Below are 15836 nucleotides of genomic sequence, written 5' to 3' on the forward strand. Positions count from 1 at the left end.
TCCTCCCATTTTTCATGGCTTTGTATCTCATTTCTTTTCGGCACTGAATAATATTCCATTGTCTGGATGTACAACTTCTCTGTCTATAAAGAAATAGCTTTTCCATTTGTAGCTCTCTTTAGACCTTGACAAAAATGGGATGTTTCAACTTCTCTTCCACCCAAACTCCTATTCAGTACTCAACTGTATTACTTATGAACATAACTCAGCAAACATTCTGGGGAAACAAGCTCTCAAGCCTCCCCAGACCACAGGCGTCCAGAACACTCTCTTTCTTGTACCTTCTAGCTACTTCTCCAAAGTGGAACTTCCCTGAGTCAGGTGGCAATAAAGAGTCTCTGCTCCTTTTAGATCCCTGGAACATCATCTGTAGTTCAGAGAAAATGGAAGCCCCTGCAGCCTGCTTCACAGCCTCGAGGGCCAGGACAGCAGACCAAGTCCAGGATTAGTGCTGTGGCCGCTGAAATAAAGCAGATCCGAGCCAGACGGAAAACAGCCCGGATGCTAATGGTTGTGCTTTTGGTGTTTGCAATTTGCTATCTACCAATTAGCATCCTCAACGTGCTTAAGAGGTAAAGTTCATCTATTATTTGAAAATAAAGTGACTGTCATTTCCTAGTTCTTAGTGAAGAACTTTTTTTTTTTTTTTCCTTCTTAAGCCAGAGAAAAATCTAAGCCCTTTGCCTAGTTTGTCAGGCCAGTGTGTTGTTCCTAACAGGTAAGTCGGATAGCCTTTTAGAGTGCTCAGACTACATGCTCTTGTCCATGGAAATTCTCTGTTGAATGGCAGGCATAAAGCAGATGTTCCCCTGGCCTCTTCAAGCTAATTGCTGAGCCTTAGATGCCGGAAAAAGTTCTAATGCAAAAAAACCCCCCAAACAAACCAAAACAAATACAAAAACAAACAGAAAAACCTCATTTACAGTTTGGAGGGTTTTTTTTGATGGGAACAAATGGGTTTTCCGAAACTTTGTTCTCATAGGGAATTATGACAGAATTCTATCTCAAAGATAAGAAGAGATAGGGATGTTTCCTTAACATTCTAATTATACTTAAAACTCATTTCTGAGCACACACACAAAAAATGGAATCAGGGCTCATACTGTGTTTTGAATGGTTAGAAAGAGAAAAAAAAAAAGCCATTTCCTCAAGTCACTGAATCAAGAGCTCAGGGTGACTATTAATAAAAACTAGCACAAAACTTTTCAGTGAGAGAAAGTGTGTTATTTGTTAGGGTGCAGATACACTGTGACGTTAAAACAATGGACCAACAGGAACAGCCAAGGCAGGGGCTGCGTTCACATGAACTTCACAGCCGGCCAGCTTTATTGGGAATTATCATAACTGTTGCAAACAGACTGGCCCCAAGGTAATAGTAATTTTGTTTGTAATAGGCTTCGAACTTCAACTACGATTGCTCCTCTCACTTTCCCCTGATTCAGAGTCAGTATCATATTCCTCCCAGCTGGAGACTCTGGAGAGCGGCAGCTTTGGCTGGGGTCACACACTGAAGGTGGTAGAACCAGCTGCAAAGATTTCTCATTCTTCTTGGCCCTTGGTTTTGATTGCTTAATAACTCTTTCAGTGGAAAATGAACTTTTGTTTAGTAATATTATTCAATACAGACACAGCCTTAAAGGCCTAAGATTTTCAGCAGCGTGGGGCCTTGAGATACATCCTGGCTCACAAGACACTGAAAGCTATTTTGCCCTCCAAAGCTCTTCCTAATTTTGGTCTTCTTTTTCTTGACTGCAGAAATCCCATACAAGTTTACTCTGATCTTTGGCTAGATGCTGTTTTCTACTCTTAAGAACCTTATAAAAACATGCTATGATACTGAATGATGTTTCTCCTATTTTTTTCTAACTTTTTATACTTTTATGGTACTCTGTCTAAATCCAACAAAAGTCAGATTTACTGATCTCTGGACTGCTCGTTGGGATTCCTTGCATCTCGGCACTTGGACCTGCCCTTTAGCTAGCTCCAAATATCTACTTGTCCATAATAATGTTCTTCTTTTTCTAACTTAAAGACCTCCCTTTCCAAGGAAAATAAACGGCTAAGAAGAAAGCCTATGTTAAAATATTTTCAATTTTTGAGCAGTCTGCTCTCTTCCACAAAACTTGAGAAAAACTTTAAATGGCCTTGGAAGTTGTCTTTCTTTTCACCACACTCATCTGCTTCAAATGCTTATCTCTTTGTTTGCCCTTGTAGGTTCTGCGTCTCTTTTCTTTCTTTTACCAGTACATTCCTGAACTCTTTTCCTTAAAACAGTCTTTTGCCCGACTAGTCAAAACCAGCTTCTTTAAAGCAGTTCTGGTTTGTCTAGGATCTCAAAGATGTATTATGCTAGAGGGTCATAACATACCTTTAATTCCATTTGTTCATGTTATTTCACTCCATATTGTATTTTTGCAAAACTCCAGGGCTCCACGGAGCGTCACTTTACTCCAGAAATGCATTTCTATGATGGGTACCATTGTGTGTAATCAAATTACGACCCTCTGGCAGGAAATGGATTAAATCTTCAGCCTGTACAATTTATTGGGTAGTTACAAGCTACCTGTTATTGGTCAGCAGATAGAATATGATAGAGGGGATATTTCTGAGTATGGAGCAAATCTTAAAAATGATGCGTAAGGATAAAATAATGAAATATTTTTCAGAGTTTAAAATAATAAATAAATATACTAAAACTCATGAATTTTAAGAAGTTACCAGAATTTTGCCTCCTGAAAAGGAGTTTCTCTCTGACTGTAATGAAGTCCCAGAAGGCAAATTTCAACAAGGCTGGGAAGATTGTGGTTGAAAAAATGTGATACTTTGATCAACGCACAAAGGCAGGTAGGAGGAAGGACTCAAAGACTGAAACTTAGGAGTGCTTTTTAAATGACACACAAAATGAAATAGTAACAAACATGGTTCAAGTGTATTGAGAAACAAAACGAAAGAAGGGGCCTGGATATATATTCGACTTCTGTGCTCTTCCTCACCAGAAGTAGTATTGCATTTGTTGTTTACAGGAGAGAAGGATCCTTCTCTGGCTTGACTTGGCCTTTGATTAGCTAATTGTGCTAGGAGATTTTTGTTTAGGTACTGACGTTTTTCTAAACCCAATACCGTGCCGTAAACCAGCGCCCACTGCTGGGGAGGACAGCGCAGCTTCCATCAAGGGCTGTGTCCACCCATGAATTTCATTATTTGAAAGGTACTTGTCAAAATCACACTGGATTTCCCGTGATTGTTGTTTGTTTTGTTTTGTTTTTCCTACAGAGTATTTGGGATGTTTACCCACACAGAAGACAGAGAGACTGTATATGCCTGGTTTACATTTTCACACTGGCTTGTATATGCCAATAGTGCTGCGAACCCAATTATTTATAATTTTCTCAGTGGTGAGTTTTCAACTGTTCCTTGCATGGAAGCCACAATCCTAACTAAGGGCGAGGGGGTCAATGACCAGAAGGCTTTGAACACTCTTGAAATGTGTGAAGAGCTTAATTGCTATACAGTGAGGTGTTTTTCCCCCGGATCTAATTTGTCTTGAGGTTTTTACCTTATGAGAGGGAGCGTGTTACCTAACTCATCAGAGAAAATCATGTAAGTCATTTTCCCATAAAATTTAAACAAAATGTTGAGTAGGAGGAAAGTGAAAATTGTGAGAACTGAAGAACACAGAATCCTGCTGGTCATACATTAAACTTATGCTTTACCAACATGTAAAATAATTTTATCTGAAAATAAAACAGACTTGCTATATCGTTTCCTTTGCCAACACTGAGATTACCTCATTGAGACTGAATTGGAACCCTTCCACTTTTGGGTATTTTTCTGTATTTACATTTCCCTTGGGAGTAACATCTCTTGGGGTTATCTCAAGATTTCTCACTGACCACAAAAAAAATGATACTACTTCTAAACAACACACAAGCTAAATGACACACGCAGACACACACATCTGTAAGTGATTTTATCCGTCTCGGTTTATGGAACCAATGTAATTGTAAAAATCATTTAACTAGTTGTTTTATTCACCAACATTTTGCCTGACCGAGCTGTAGGATTGTGTTTTAATTAGCTACATCTTTACACTGTCTTCTAGTCTAACCAGTTGGCTATTTTTGTTTCATTGCTCTCTCCAAATATATGATAATTCTATATGGAAGAATAAGCAATTCCTTTTTTATACTTGATGAAGTATGTATATTTTCTGACTTCATCTCTGGCCTTGTAGGTGGTATGGGTTATTAAAAAAAAAAAAGACAATTGACCAATTACATTTTTTTTAAACAACTTTCATTGTTTCTTTTCCTCAATCATGGCACATGATAGATAGATAGATAGATAGATAGATAGATAGATAGATAATAGATTGATTTCTGCTTTATTTCACCTTTCAGAGACTCAGGTGGTTGTTATATGTGGAGTTTGCTTTGTATTGAGTTGCCCCTTTTCTTGCCTTCCCCTGACACATCTAACCCGTCTCCAGAATAAAGATGGTATTAGATCTGAGCTAACCAGATACCACTCACTGTTCATGTGCTGTGTTTGAGGGGTCAAAGGACCGTGTGGAGATGTGGCTTGGAAAGCAATGAAGAAGCTATTGCCTTGGGGTTAGAGGTGACTAAAGCTCTGAGCCTCGCACTAAGTAGAACAAGACTACTGGATGGTTATAGGGGGAAGTGTTGGAAGTCAAGCCCGCAGAACCAAGTCAAAGTGCTGTTTTGGGGTGGAGTGAGGCAGGGAAGGTGGCTGATAACCCGTGGGGACTTGGGATGTGCCTGCGATTGTCCGAGTCCCTTGAACATTTGCTTCTCACGTGATGACTCAATCACCCGGTTTGGCAATGGAGGCTCAGAGGAGAGAAATGATGATTCCCAATACTGTTCATTTATCCTTAAAAAGGTGACTGTTTCATTTTCATACTTCTCCAATTTCATGTCAGTGACTTAAAGACAAGAAATAACTTCTAAAGTGGGTAATTTTTCCTTCCATTTTTTGTTCTGCCTCATGCAGATTATGAAACTTTAGAAATTTTCTCTCTATATTAAAGGTGTTTTTTTCTAGATTCTTTGTTGAACTGAGTGTGCCCGTAGACCAGTTTCTTCAGAGTCCAGTGCAGGGGTAATTTCTGGTCACATATACATAGTCATGGCTATATACCACACAGGTTTCATCATTTTTGAAATTATTAAACATCTCTGGACATCCTGATGACCACTTTCATTACAGCTATCTATAATAACCCGCAATCACAAATAAAGGTTAGACTCTGAAGGAATGAAACAAACTCCAAACATCACACATGAAAAGCAGTTATGTTATTTTGTAGAAATACCTATTGTTTCAAGAGTCTACCAAGCTTCCAGTAACCCAATTTCCTCCTCCTATTTCCCCCTTTTTGCAAAATGTTGCACCTCTCTGTTAGTTCGGCTCAAGGGAGCAACTGGGTTATACCCTATTCATGATTTGTTGAGCCATATTTATGTGTAATTCTTTTTCCTTCCACTCTCCCTGGTTTGCCAGGAAAGTTTCGAGAGGAATTTAAAGCTGCATTTTCTTGCTGTTGCCTTGGAGTTCACCATCGCCAGGAGGACCGGCTGAGCCGGGGGCCGAACGAGCACAGAGAGCCGGAAGTCCCTGACCACCCAAATCAGCAACTTCGACAACATCTCAAAACTCTCAGAGCAAGTCGTGCTCACCAGCATAAGCACACTCCCGGCAGCCAATGGAGCAGGGCCACTTCAAAGCTGGTAGAATATTCATTCATATGACAGGGATATCTGAGTCAAACTATTCTTTTTTTAAGAATCTCTGTACACACAAACTCTATTATCCTAATGATCTGAAGCTAAAATTACTTTGTGGACCTTTTTTCTTTTTCCTCCTTCCTTTCTTTCTTTCTGTCTGTCTCTATTGCTCTTTAGAAATTAAAAAAAAATTCAGTTTAAAATAATTTCTCAACTTTCGATTTAAACATGTTAGAAGTTTGACTTTCAACTGAATTTATTTTAGGCTATTTCACTTTTAGCTTCATGTATTATGATTTGTGTCAATTAAATGTTCGAAGATTTTTATTTCTAATTGTTATTTTACTCTCTTACCTTCAGATTGGTTGCAAAAAATTACCAAGAGTTATAAGAAAAAATGATTTTCTTTTGTCTACTAAAAGAAGTAGCAATTACGAACTTTGAATTAGCAACAGACATGTTAGCTGACTTCATAGTTTTAAAAATCACAGACTGTCATTATGATGTGACATCTGAGAGAATATTTACATACAAAATAGCATATTAGATAACTCAAAAGCTATCTTTCAAAACTATTTAAAACTATATACTATTAAACTTTATTTTCCATTCATTTTATCACCCATTTACACAATTTTTTCTCAGGTTTGTAACCTTACCATTGCTCACATTTCTTATCTCAACATATGGCCAGTAAGACTGTATTAAAATAACAATTTTGGAGTAACTACAAATACATAACTATTTCTATCTCTAAGAAAAGACTTCAACATTTGAGAATAAGATAGGATTCATCTAACCAATAAAAATGATGTAGCTGGTGTTGCTAGATTAAATTAAGAATGTGATTCACAAAGAAACGGAGTCCTGGACTACTAGGTCACAGCTGGGTCCCCTATGGGACAGTTACTACTGCCGTGGAGATGTGATGGTAAATACTGGCATTTATTTAAATTTCATAAACATTTATCAAATACGAGCACCCACTGCGTTCGGTGCTGAAGAACGAGGTAGGGGCGAGTGTACACGTGCCTTCAAAAGAGCCCTAGGTGATCTAGGGAAACCTGTCGATAGGGATTACAGGACAGCAAACCGCTCTGGGGGACAGATTCAAACGCAGGTGGAGCAGTGAAGCAACTAACATGGGACACGAACAGTAAAGTTGTACTGTTTTGCTTCTGATTCATTACAGTGACATGGTTCATGTCAGCAAATTCCACGTAAGCCTGCAGGTGGTTAGGAGGGAAGCAAAGGCTCCTAACTCATACACGAAGGAGTAGCGACGTGGCGTACTTTGTACAAATGTGAGATCTGTGATGATCCAAAGCACTGAATCTTTCAAACTTGTCCCTCTGCAAAATGCTTCTCATTCAAATATTCACTTGAAAATTGAATTAAAGTAAAAGAGATGTTCGTGGAAGTTGCTCTTCTTCTCATATTACAGAAGCAGATATTCTTATTTTTATTGAAACAAAAGACGCAGAGAATAATATTTAAGAAAGATTTTTATAGACGATAAAATTATCTTATTCATTTCTTGCTATTTTCCAACTCATCGCTTTCCAAAAGAAAACACAAGCAAATTGTCCACAAGTTGTTTCCTATTTTAAAATGGGGGGCTACCTTGTGCTTTTTCCTGCTCAAAGCAAAAACTACCCTCAGAGACAAGGTTTATTGAAATGATATTGCTAATTATCAGAAAGGTAACAACAAAAGCCAAGTGTTATAACTCTCTCCTCCCTTCCCTTTGTACATTTGAGAACGTTCTTGTTTATGCTGCATGAAAGGAGTGTTGTAATATTCAGATTGTGATGGGAGCTAGCATTTTAAATAGCTTGAGGATCCTTCAAGTAATATTGATAATATGCCTTAATGCCTAAGTAGTATCTCAGAATAAGAACTAAATTATACAGACTGTAATGTATCTAGTTCTTTATCATTTAAGAAGGAGAGAGATTGAGAGAGGGAGAGAGAAAGAGATTCAGAGAGGCAGCCATTGTATGATTGCCTGTTAAGGACAGACTCAGAAGTCAAGATGCCTTTCTCTAAATCAGTGATTCTCAAAATGTGGTTTCTGAACCGTCAACATCAGCCTCACCTAAGAACTTATTAGACATGCAAATTTCCACACTTTCTCAGATCTGGTGAATCAGAAACTTTGGGGGTGGCACCCAGGACTCTGTGTGTTAACAAACCCTCCAGGTTATCCTGAAGCGCCTGAAAATTTGAGAACCCCTGCTCCAAATAATACCATCTGACACCTGCTAATTAGCCCATGGAAAATTAAGAATTCTGCACGGGTATCTAGAACAGGGATCATCGCCATCACTCCCGTGAACCTGATTGGAGGTCTGAAAGAAGAGGCTGAGTACCAATGTTGAATGTCACTCAGCGTCATCTCATTCAAAGAGATGGTGGTTTATGAACCAATTGCCCTGCATGACCAGCGCAGTGTGAGAGAAGACTGGTTTTAAAGCACTTGTGTACTTTACGGATACCTGGATGACTTGAGCTTCTAACTAAAACTTTTACATCTCCAATTTTACTTAAACTCACTGAAGGCTAAGTCTTGTGGAATTAGACAGTTTCTGAGAATGATCATTGCCGGGAAGGAAAACAAACACCAGTACCTACAAGAAACTGTGGCAATGGACTAGCAGACTGTATGCATTGCTTTCAACAGGTTGATTCTGGAACCCTTCTAAGACGTCTGCATGGACTGTGGTTACCTTCCTAGGGCAAGTGGTAAAGAAAGAGTTGTTTCCAAAAACCTGCCTGTCTTACGGAACAAAGGGTCAACTACTCACCTTATTATGTGCTAGTAACACAAACGAGAGACTTCTTATGAAAAGAATGTGTTGCAGCTGTTTTATGCTCCACATAGAATATGCAACTGTTTTGCTATATGTCAAAGATTTAATGTAAAATGTCACTAGTAGTCCTGAAGTTTTGTTATCAATAAGGATGAGATCATTTTATCGAATAGAGAATCCATTTGAACTTCATTATTTCTGAATTTCTCCAAACCCGTGAACACTTTGATACTCGAATTCATTCATTCCTGGCAAAAGATGACTCCCAATTTCGGAGGAAAATGACTTCAATGTTCCAAGGCTTGGAGTGTTTCCTGCATATCAAGTAACTGTTACAAATCATTGATGAGTTAATTGCAAAGTGTTAGGCATAGTGACACCGAATTTCACTCCCAGTGTGCATTGTTTTACTAAAGATAGAGGTAAATATGCTTGTCAAATGTGGTCTGAGTATACATAAACCTGAAATATCAGGATGACAAACACCCAAATATGCTTATGGACACAAAGTATGAGGAGGGCTATTATTGTTTTAATACCAGTATAATGATAATAGAATCTCTCGTGCTTGATATAAATCATAATAGTAATCAACTGCATTTTAAAACTAATCAACTGCATTGGTTAGTCATTACAACTTAGAAAATTTTTCAACTCCAGTTAATTTTACAACAGACAACTTTTCTACTTTCTACAAGTTACAAGTCAAAAAAAAAAAAGTAAATTCCATTAGGTTATGTACAATTACTTTTCAAATGGCATGAAGCAAAATAATTGATTTTTTTAGAGATAATATGTAAACAAAAAATATTGTCAATTTAAGTCTATTCTACTACTTTATGCACCTCAGAAAATGAAGAGCAAAGGCATGGTAAACAATGTTATCTCCCCCAATTCAAAGAGGATTGTTTTTCTAGAATACTGCTGCAATTAAAGGGGGAGCAAAATACTCCCTCCCATTTGCCACGTATTTCTATTCTCTTAAATTTTCTTTATAAGCCTTCGGGTCAGAATATCTTTTTTTTTTCCAAAATGTATTTCTATAATCGTCGTATCCCATGTGTGTAACATCATGTCACCTGTTTAACAGTTATACATTTAAAGTTCTTTATGCCTGATTTCCTGTGTGCTCGTGAAGAAATTGATTATCAAATCCAATGGGATTTCATACCAACTACTGTGAAGGATGCTCGTTATATACTTTTTAAGTAAAAAACCATATTGAGAATTCTATAATCACATTCACATTGCCCTCTCTATTGTATGAAAAATCTTGTTGTTGTTGATTAGAGACGTTGGCTGTTCACTCATAACTAGTGTCAAATCTTTGCAGGTAAGGATTAAATTAAGCCCTCTGGTGCAGTACTTAATGATCAAAATATTTTTTCCCAATAAGTTTATATAACCAGGGATAATCATGATATAAAAAGTTTTTAATGTTGTTTTTAAGAGCAGGTACTAAATTAAGGATGGTTAAGATTAATACAGAAATATTTCATAAAAATTATGTTATACCACTGACATATCATTAAATTTTGGAACTTTTATCAGAGTCAAGAGGTTGTATCTTATTTGGATTTAGAGAAAATGATGAGCTTGTGATTTTCAATTTATTAGTATGGCATTTCCATAATTAAGCAATTTTTTTCTTGGCCCTTGTATATAAAATTTTTAGGGCTCTTTTTAGTTAGCGATAAATTTTAAAATGTCTATTTTCCACTTTTCATTTTCTAAATGATTCTGATAAATGATAGAATTAAATGTCAAGGATTTTTATTTAAAAGTCCGTTTTTATTCACCACTGTTATTCTAACTTGTATCAAAAATGGAGCCAAAGTAACTGGGTAAGGTAAATACTTGACTCCATCAAGGGAAATGTGATTTGAGTATGGGATGCTTTCTAAAGACAGAGCAGAAACTCTCAGAGTAAGATCCCAAGACTAGCTATTGCAGAGGTAAGGGTGTTTTGCTTTGAGTAATCCATTATCACAGACTAGGTACTTGGCCACTTTTGCTCCCAGAGTCAGCCCTGAAGAGAGGTAACTCCTTTCCACTTTCACCTAGGCCAGTGGCTGTGAATGCGAAATGGGTAACGAGGAAAGTTCTTGAAGCACCTCTTTGGCCTTGCCCCGCTTTTACCACATCCTCACTCTCCAACTGTAGCTCTTACCCCAGCCTCCTCTGAAGCTAAGCATGAGCAAACCTTCTCCTACAGCCCACCTTGCCCTACAGAGTTCCCTGACCTTCTTTCAGGCCAGCCCTAGACAATAGGGGTGACTCAGTGCCTCCAGTTCTTGTTATCTCTCAAGGTGAACCACAGCCAAGTGGTTAGTTTGAGAATCAATGAAGCAAAGCTCAAGGAAAAAAGGGAAAAATTTGCATTTTTTATCCCAAAATTATAATTTTATATCCCACCCCAAAACAAGCCATTTATTTTCTTTCCAGAATATCTATGTTTATCAGTGGGCTTTTGGGTCTGTGTCAGCTCCCATTCCAAGCCCTAGCTAAGCTTGCTGCCTCAACTTGGAAGGGGTCCCAACTTTGAGACTCTAGGCCAAGGGCATGGCAGGTCACTAGGGATTTATGCCCCAGGACGTTGGTACTTGTGTCGTCTTTGGAAACAAAACATCTATTCCATCCATTGCTTTTCGTAGGTCCAACCCCTATGTGATAGCAGAAAGATAACACTTAATTAAAACAAAAAACTATTGTTTATTAATGTAATCAATTTCTAATTAATTTCACATTGTTTGAGTTAGCCTGCGAATTTCCAAAGGGAGAAGGGTACAAACAAAATGTTTGTGGGACTGGGAAATCCTTAACAGTACATGGCAACATGAAGCTTAATTTGTCACAGATGTGATAAAAGAGCATGTCCAGAAAGACGTGATGTTCTCTTCCACGGACGCAGATGGAGAGTTCTCCTTCTATGGTACAGGTAGACGACGTGGAGAACTTGCTTATAAAGCCATGTCTAAATCATGCAGAATATTCACTAGGAAGGGGAAAAAATGTCATTTTAGAGTATTATCAACACATCTACACGTATGTGTATGTCTAACAGATATACAAAACTGAGATGGGGCACCTGGTTGGTGCAGCTGGTTCAGAGGCCAGCTCTTGATTTGGGCTCAGGTCATGATCTCAGGGTCCTGGAACTGAGCTCTGTGTCAGGCATCACCCTCCACAGGGAGTTGGCTTGAGGATTCTCTCTCTCTCTGTCTCCTCCCTCCCCCTCATGTGCATGCTCTCTCTCTCACTCTAAAATTAATAAATCTTTTAAAAAACTGAGATATTATTTAGTCAGAGAATATTCCCCAATGTGTGCTATTTAACACCCCAGCCTTTTAAAGATTTCCCTTCTTCATTTGGTTTACTCCTCTCTTCAATTATATCTTTTAGTTTGGTGGCTAGTTTTCCTCTCCTATACAAATATCTAGGTTTCATATTTCTGCTATTCTAGACAGCTTTTTCCCTAAAAAACAAAACTAACTACCTTCCTTCTTTTCTTTTTTCTTTCTTTCTTTTGTTCTTTCTTTCTTTCTTTCTCTCTTTCTCTCTTTCTCTCTCTTTCTTTTCTTTCTTCCTTCCTTTCTTTTTCTTTCTTTCTCTATTTTTTTAACTGGTATTCAAATGGTTATTATAATTTGGGACAAGTGAAGAAAAGAAGTCTATAAACTGCTCATCTCCTCTAAAATTCCATATAAATAATCAATAGGAATCTAAGATTCTTGATGCACAGACCTTCTCTGTGTTGTTTACTGCTATATCCCTGGGTCCTAGAATGATGCCTGGCATATGGAAGTCACTTGATAAATACCTCTTGAATTAATGAATTAATAATCACATGGCAATTCTTTCCCCAACTCATCTTTTTATTTTTTTCCCAATTCTCTCCATGTGATCTCTGAAACCCCTTTTTCACTGAGAGCAAAATGCCCTATATTCCCAAAGTCTGCACTGTTTGGACCTTTTTTTTTTTTTTAAACCAAAATTAAACCATATGTTGAGAACACTAATTCCCATTCTCCAGTCACCATGGAATTAGGAGAAGTAGCATCAGCATTCTCGCTGTCACCTATCCTAGGCCCTGATGACTACTTTTCTATTCTTTAGTAAAACCTGGCCCTTTTGAGGGCTTCATCATCGTTGACCTCTGTCTTTTGCCAGCATTGTCAGCCTCTTGACCTCTCCTCGCCTCATTCACATGCATTCGCTCCTGGATTGAAGTCACACTCTCCAGCCCTGGGTCCACATAGATGATACCCCCAGCATCCAGCTCCACACTCCCTTGATCTCCTTAATGTATAAGACTTTGATTTCCACTGTTCTTCACCAAACCACTCATACTTTTGCTTAGTGCACTTCACAGGCTGCACTTTGTGCCATTATCCCCTGTGGCCGCATATCCTCCTCTGAAATGCAAAACTCTGATCATTTACTCTGAGCCGACAATTTATTATCCTTTAATCTCACACTTGTGTTCCCACTCTAACGTCCCTTGAACCCAAAGGGACTCCTGCATTCTTTACCCTTTCATTTTCTCCCCAGTTTATCAGTCACATCTTGGATTTACCTTCTTCCCCATCCAGAGAAAAACAAGATCACCAGGCAGTCCTTCCCTCATTACTCGACATTATTTACTTCAAACAACTTCTTACTTTTTGCTTTAATGAACATCATGACATTCACCATACAACAGAGTGCCTGCTCTCCGATAGTGTCGAAAATAAATAATTCCAGGCAGGCATAAAACCCTACTGAGTTAGACTGTCAGGCCGTCAGAGCCAGCCACTCTTCCCTTATTTGGGATTGCGTGCCAGACACTCACTTCTCCAGGTGAAGAGTCGGCCTTGGCATGAATCCCATCACTTACTTTACCCCCTCTCTGCTATCGGGGCCCTTTTGGTTTTTGGTCCTGTGTCAAAAGTTGTTCTGGAAATAATTTCATTACTTACAAATTATTCTTAAAACCATATAAATTTGCTTAATTTGATCTTTTAAATCCTCTACAACTCTTCCTATTGTCCAATCTTCGCTTTTAACTGTATGTTTGAGGACGGGAGTAGGTCATCTCGCTTTTTTTCTTGGCTAGCTATTAAAAATCACCTTACTGATTCATCTTTTAAAAGTAGTGAATTAGCCATTTTGAATACCTCTGCAGATGAGGCCCTTTTACTTTATCAATCCTGTGGCTTTATTCCCTCTGTTGAGAGTGGTTGTAATAGTAGAACTTACCCCACTCTGGCATCATGAAAAGGCAGCAGAACCCCCTTCTTTGGATTCCAAAACTAATCATACCGCATTTTCCTACTTCTTAGGAGGATTCCTTCTCTGTCAAACATTTCGGCTCTTAAGAATTGACTTCACTAATTTTAATATTTCTTATTAGAAAACTACCTTTCTCTTTACAAAGTATGTATCCTCTCTTGCATCTATATATTCTCATATTTGTTTGAAAATGTCAAATCCATTTAAATCCTTTCCCAACTGATGGGTTTCAAATCCTGATGAACATCTCAGTTATGATTTTCTTTTCTTTTTTTTTTTTTTTAAAGATTTTTATTTATTTATTTGACAGAGAGAGACAGCCAGCGAGAGAGGGAACACAAGCAGGGGGAGTGGGAGAGGAAGAAGCAGGCTTCCAGCGGAGGAGCCTGATGTGGGGCTCGATCCCGGAACGCTGGGATCACGCCCTGAGCCGAAGGCAGATGCTTAACGACTGTGCCACCGAGGCGTCCCTCAGTTATGATTTTCTTAAGACTGAAAAGGTAAACATTTTTTGAAAAGTATAAACAACTGTTCTCTCAGAAATCCTTATTTCAGTAATGTACTAGAAATCCTTCAGAATCCTACAGTACCAGTTATTTTCTCAATAAGTTAATTAGTGAGATTTTTTAAAAAGATTTTATTTTTGTGAGAGAGAGAGAGAGACTAAGCAGGGGGTAAGCAGAGGGAGAAGAAGACTCCCCGCTGAGCAGGGAACAGGACTTGATCCCTTGACCCTGGGATCATGATCTGAGCCGAAGGCAGATGCTTAACCGACTGAGCCACCCAGACACCCCTAATTATTGAGATAATAATATTTCTCAATAAATTAGATGGATCTTTTGATTTAGGCATTTTCTTCCCTGGTAGCGCACAAATTATTTGAAGGCAGGAGCTAGGCTGTATTTATAAGATTTATGTCAGCCCCCGGGCCTCACAGAGTGCCTCATAAGATGTGAGCACTCAATAAACCCTTGTTGACTAAATCAATCATTGAAGAACCCCTATCCAATGTTGTACTTTTATTTCACTCAATTCTGAAAAGTGTTAGGAGCAATATGGGACATCGTTCATGAAGAACAAAAATTGAGTGTTTATGACTCACGTGAACACTGTACTAAGAAGGGTTATACCGCTGAATAGACTCAATCCCTGCCCCCGTGAAGCTAACCCTTTTGTAAGCAGGAATGTAAACGAAGCGGAAAAATCAACCGTTAGGTGCTAGATACCAGATGGGATGACTTATTTGGCTCTGCCCAAAGAAAGATAGCTGTGGAAGCAAAAGGCTTTGCTGGAATTCGAAGGCAGAGATGAGGATGGCATTCTGAGCAGAAGGGACAGACCCACAATGCAATAGGCATGTGCCACAGCTGAAACCCCTTCAAGATCTGCACACAGTTTAAAGGGACAACGGGGGCCAGTGGTTAAAAAAAAAAAAAAAAAGATGTTGGTAGGAGGGGGTAGATGGTAAAAAGTTTTTTTATAATATTTAAGGAAATTTAAAACTTGTGTTATGTAATGGAGAACAACTTAGGAATTCTACCCAGAGGAGTGATGTGATTAGATTTGGGTTCTGGAGTGTATATTAATGGCCCTGTAGCTGGTGAATTTGAGAGTTGGACATTGTAAGTTTAGATCTCAGATAAGTTTTTATGGAACTATTCATCGTCAAGAACAACGACTGGACCTAAGCCAAGGCAGTGGCAATGGGGCTGGGAAATAAACATTAGATTTAATATCTAGATGAAGATTTGGAGAATAAGTGAAGTCACATTAATGTTTAATTCTATTTACAGTGGATCTAAGCCACCAACCACTTTAACAGAGGGAGTGCTGTTCTGTAGCTGACGTGCTTTAAATACATTTGTGAACTTGTCTTCCTCTTGTTAACATGCTTTTTTTCTGACTGTGTGTGTTTATGGAAGAGGCAAAGTTAGGTAGATATTCACCCTGTGAGCTGTCCTCTTTCTCTTTTACTCTAAACCAATGATGCCCACCCCCTCCT

At 38.4% G+C, this 15836-nt stretch overlaps 1 protein-coding gene across 1 annotated transcript in view; it reads left to right on the forward strand.

Annotated features, from left to right (window-relative positions):
* The window catches only part of HCRTR2 (hypocretin receptor 2), a 99018-nt gene extending 93261 nt beyond the window's left edge, over nt 1-5757 (forward strand). The window contains 4 exon segments of the mRNA XM_026507202.2: nt 352-572; nt 3274-3395; nt 5527-5609; nt 5611-5757. Coding sequence (XP_026362987.1) covers nt 352-572; nt 3274-3395; nt 5527-5609; nt 5611-5757 — 573 coding nt within the window.
* Nucleotides 5758-15836: the final 10079 nt, after the last annotated feature.

This window comes from Ursus arctos, unplaced genomic scaffold (genome assembly GCF_023065955.2).
Source record: "Ursus arctos isolate Adak ecotype North America unplaced genomic scaffold, UrsArc2.0 scaffold_29, whole genome shotgun sequence".
In the NCBI taxonomy this organism is placed as follows: domain Eukaryota; kingdom Metazoa; phylum Chordata; class Mammalia; order Carnivora; family Ursidae; genus Ursus; species Ursus arctos.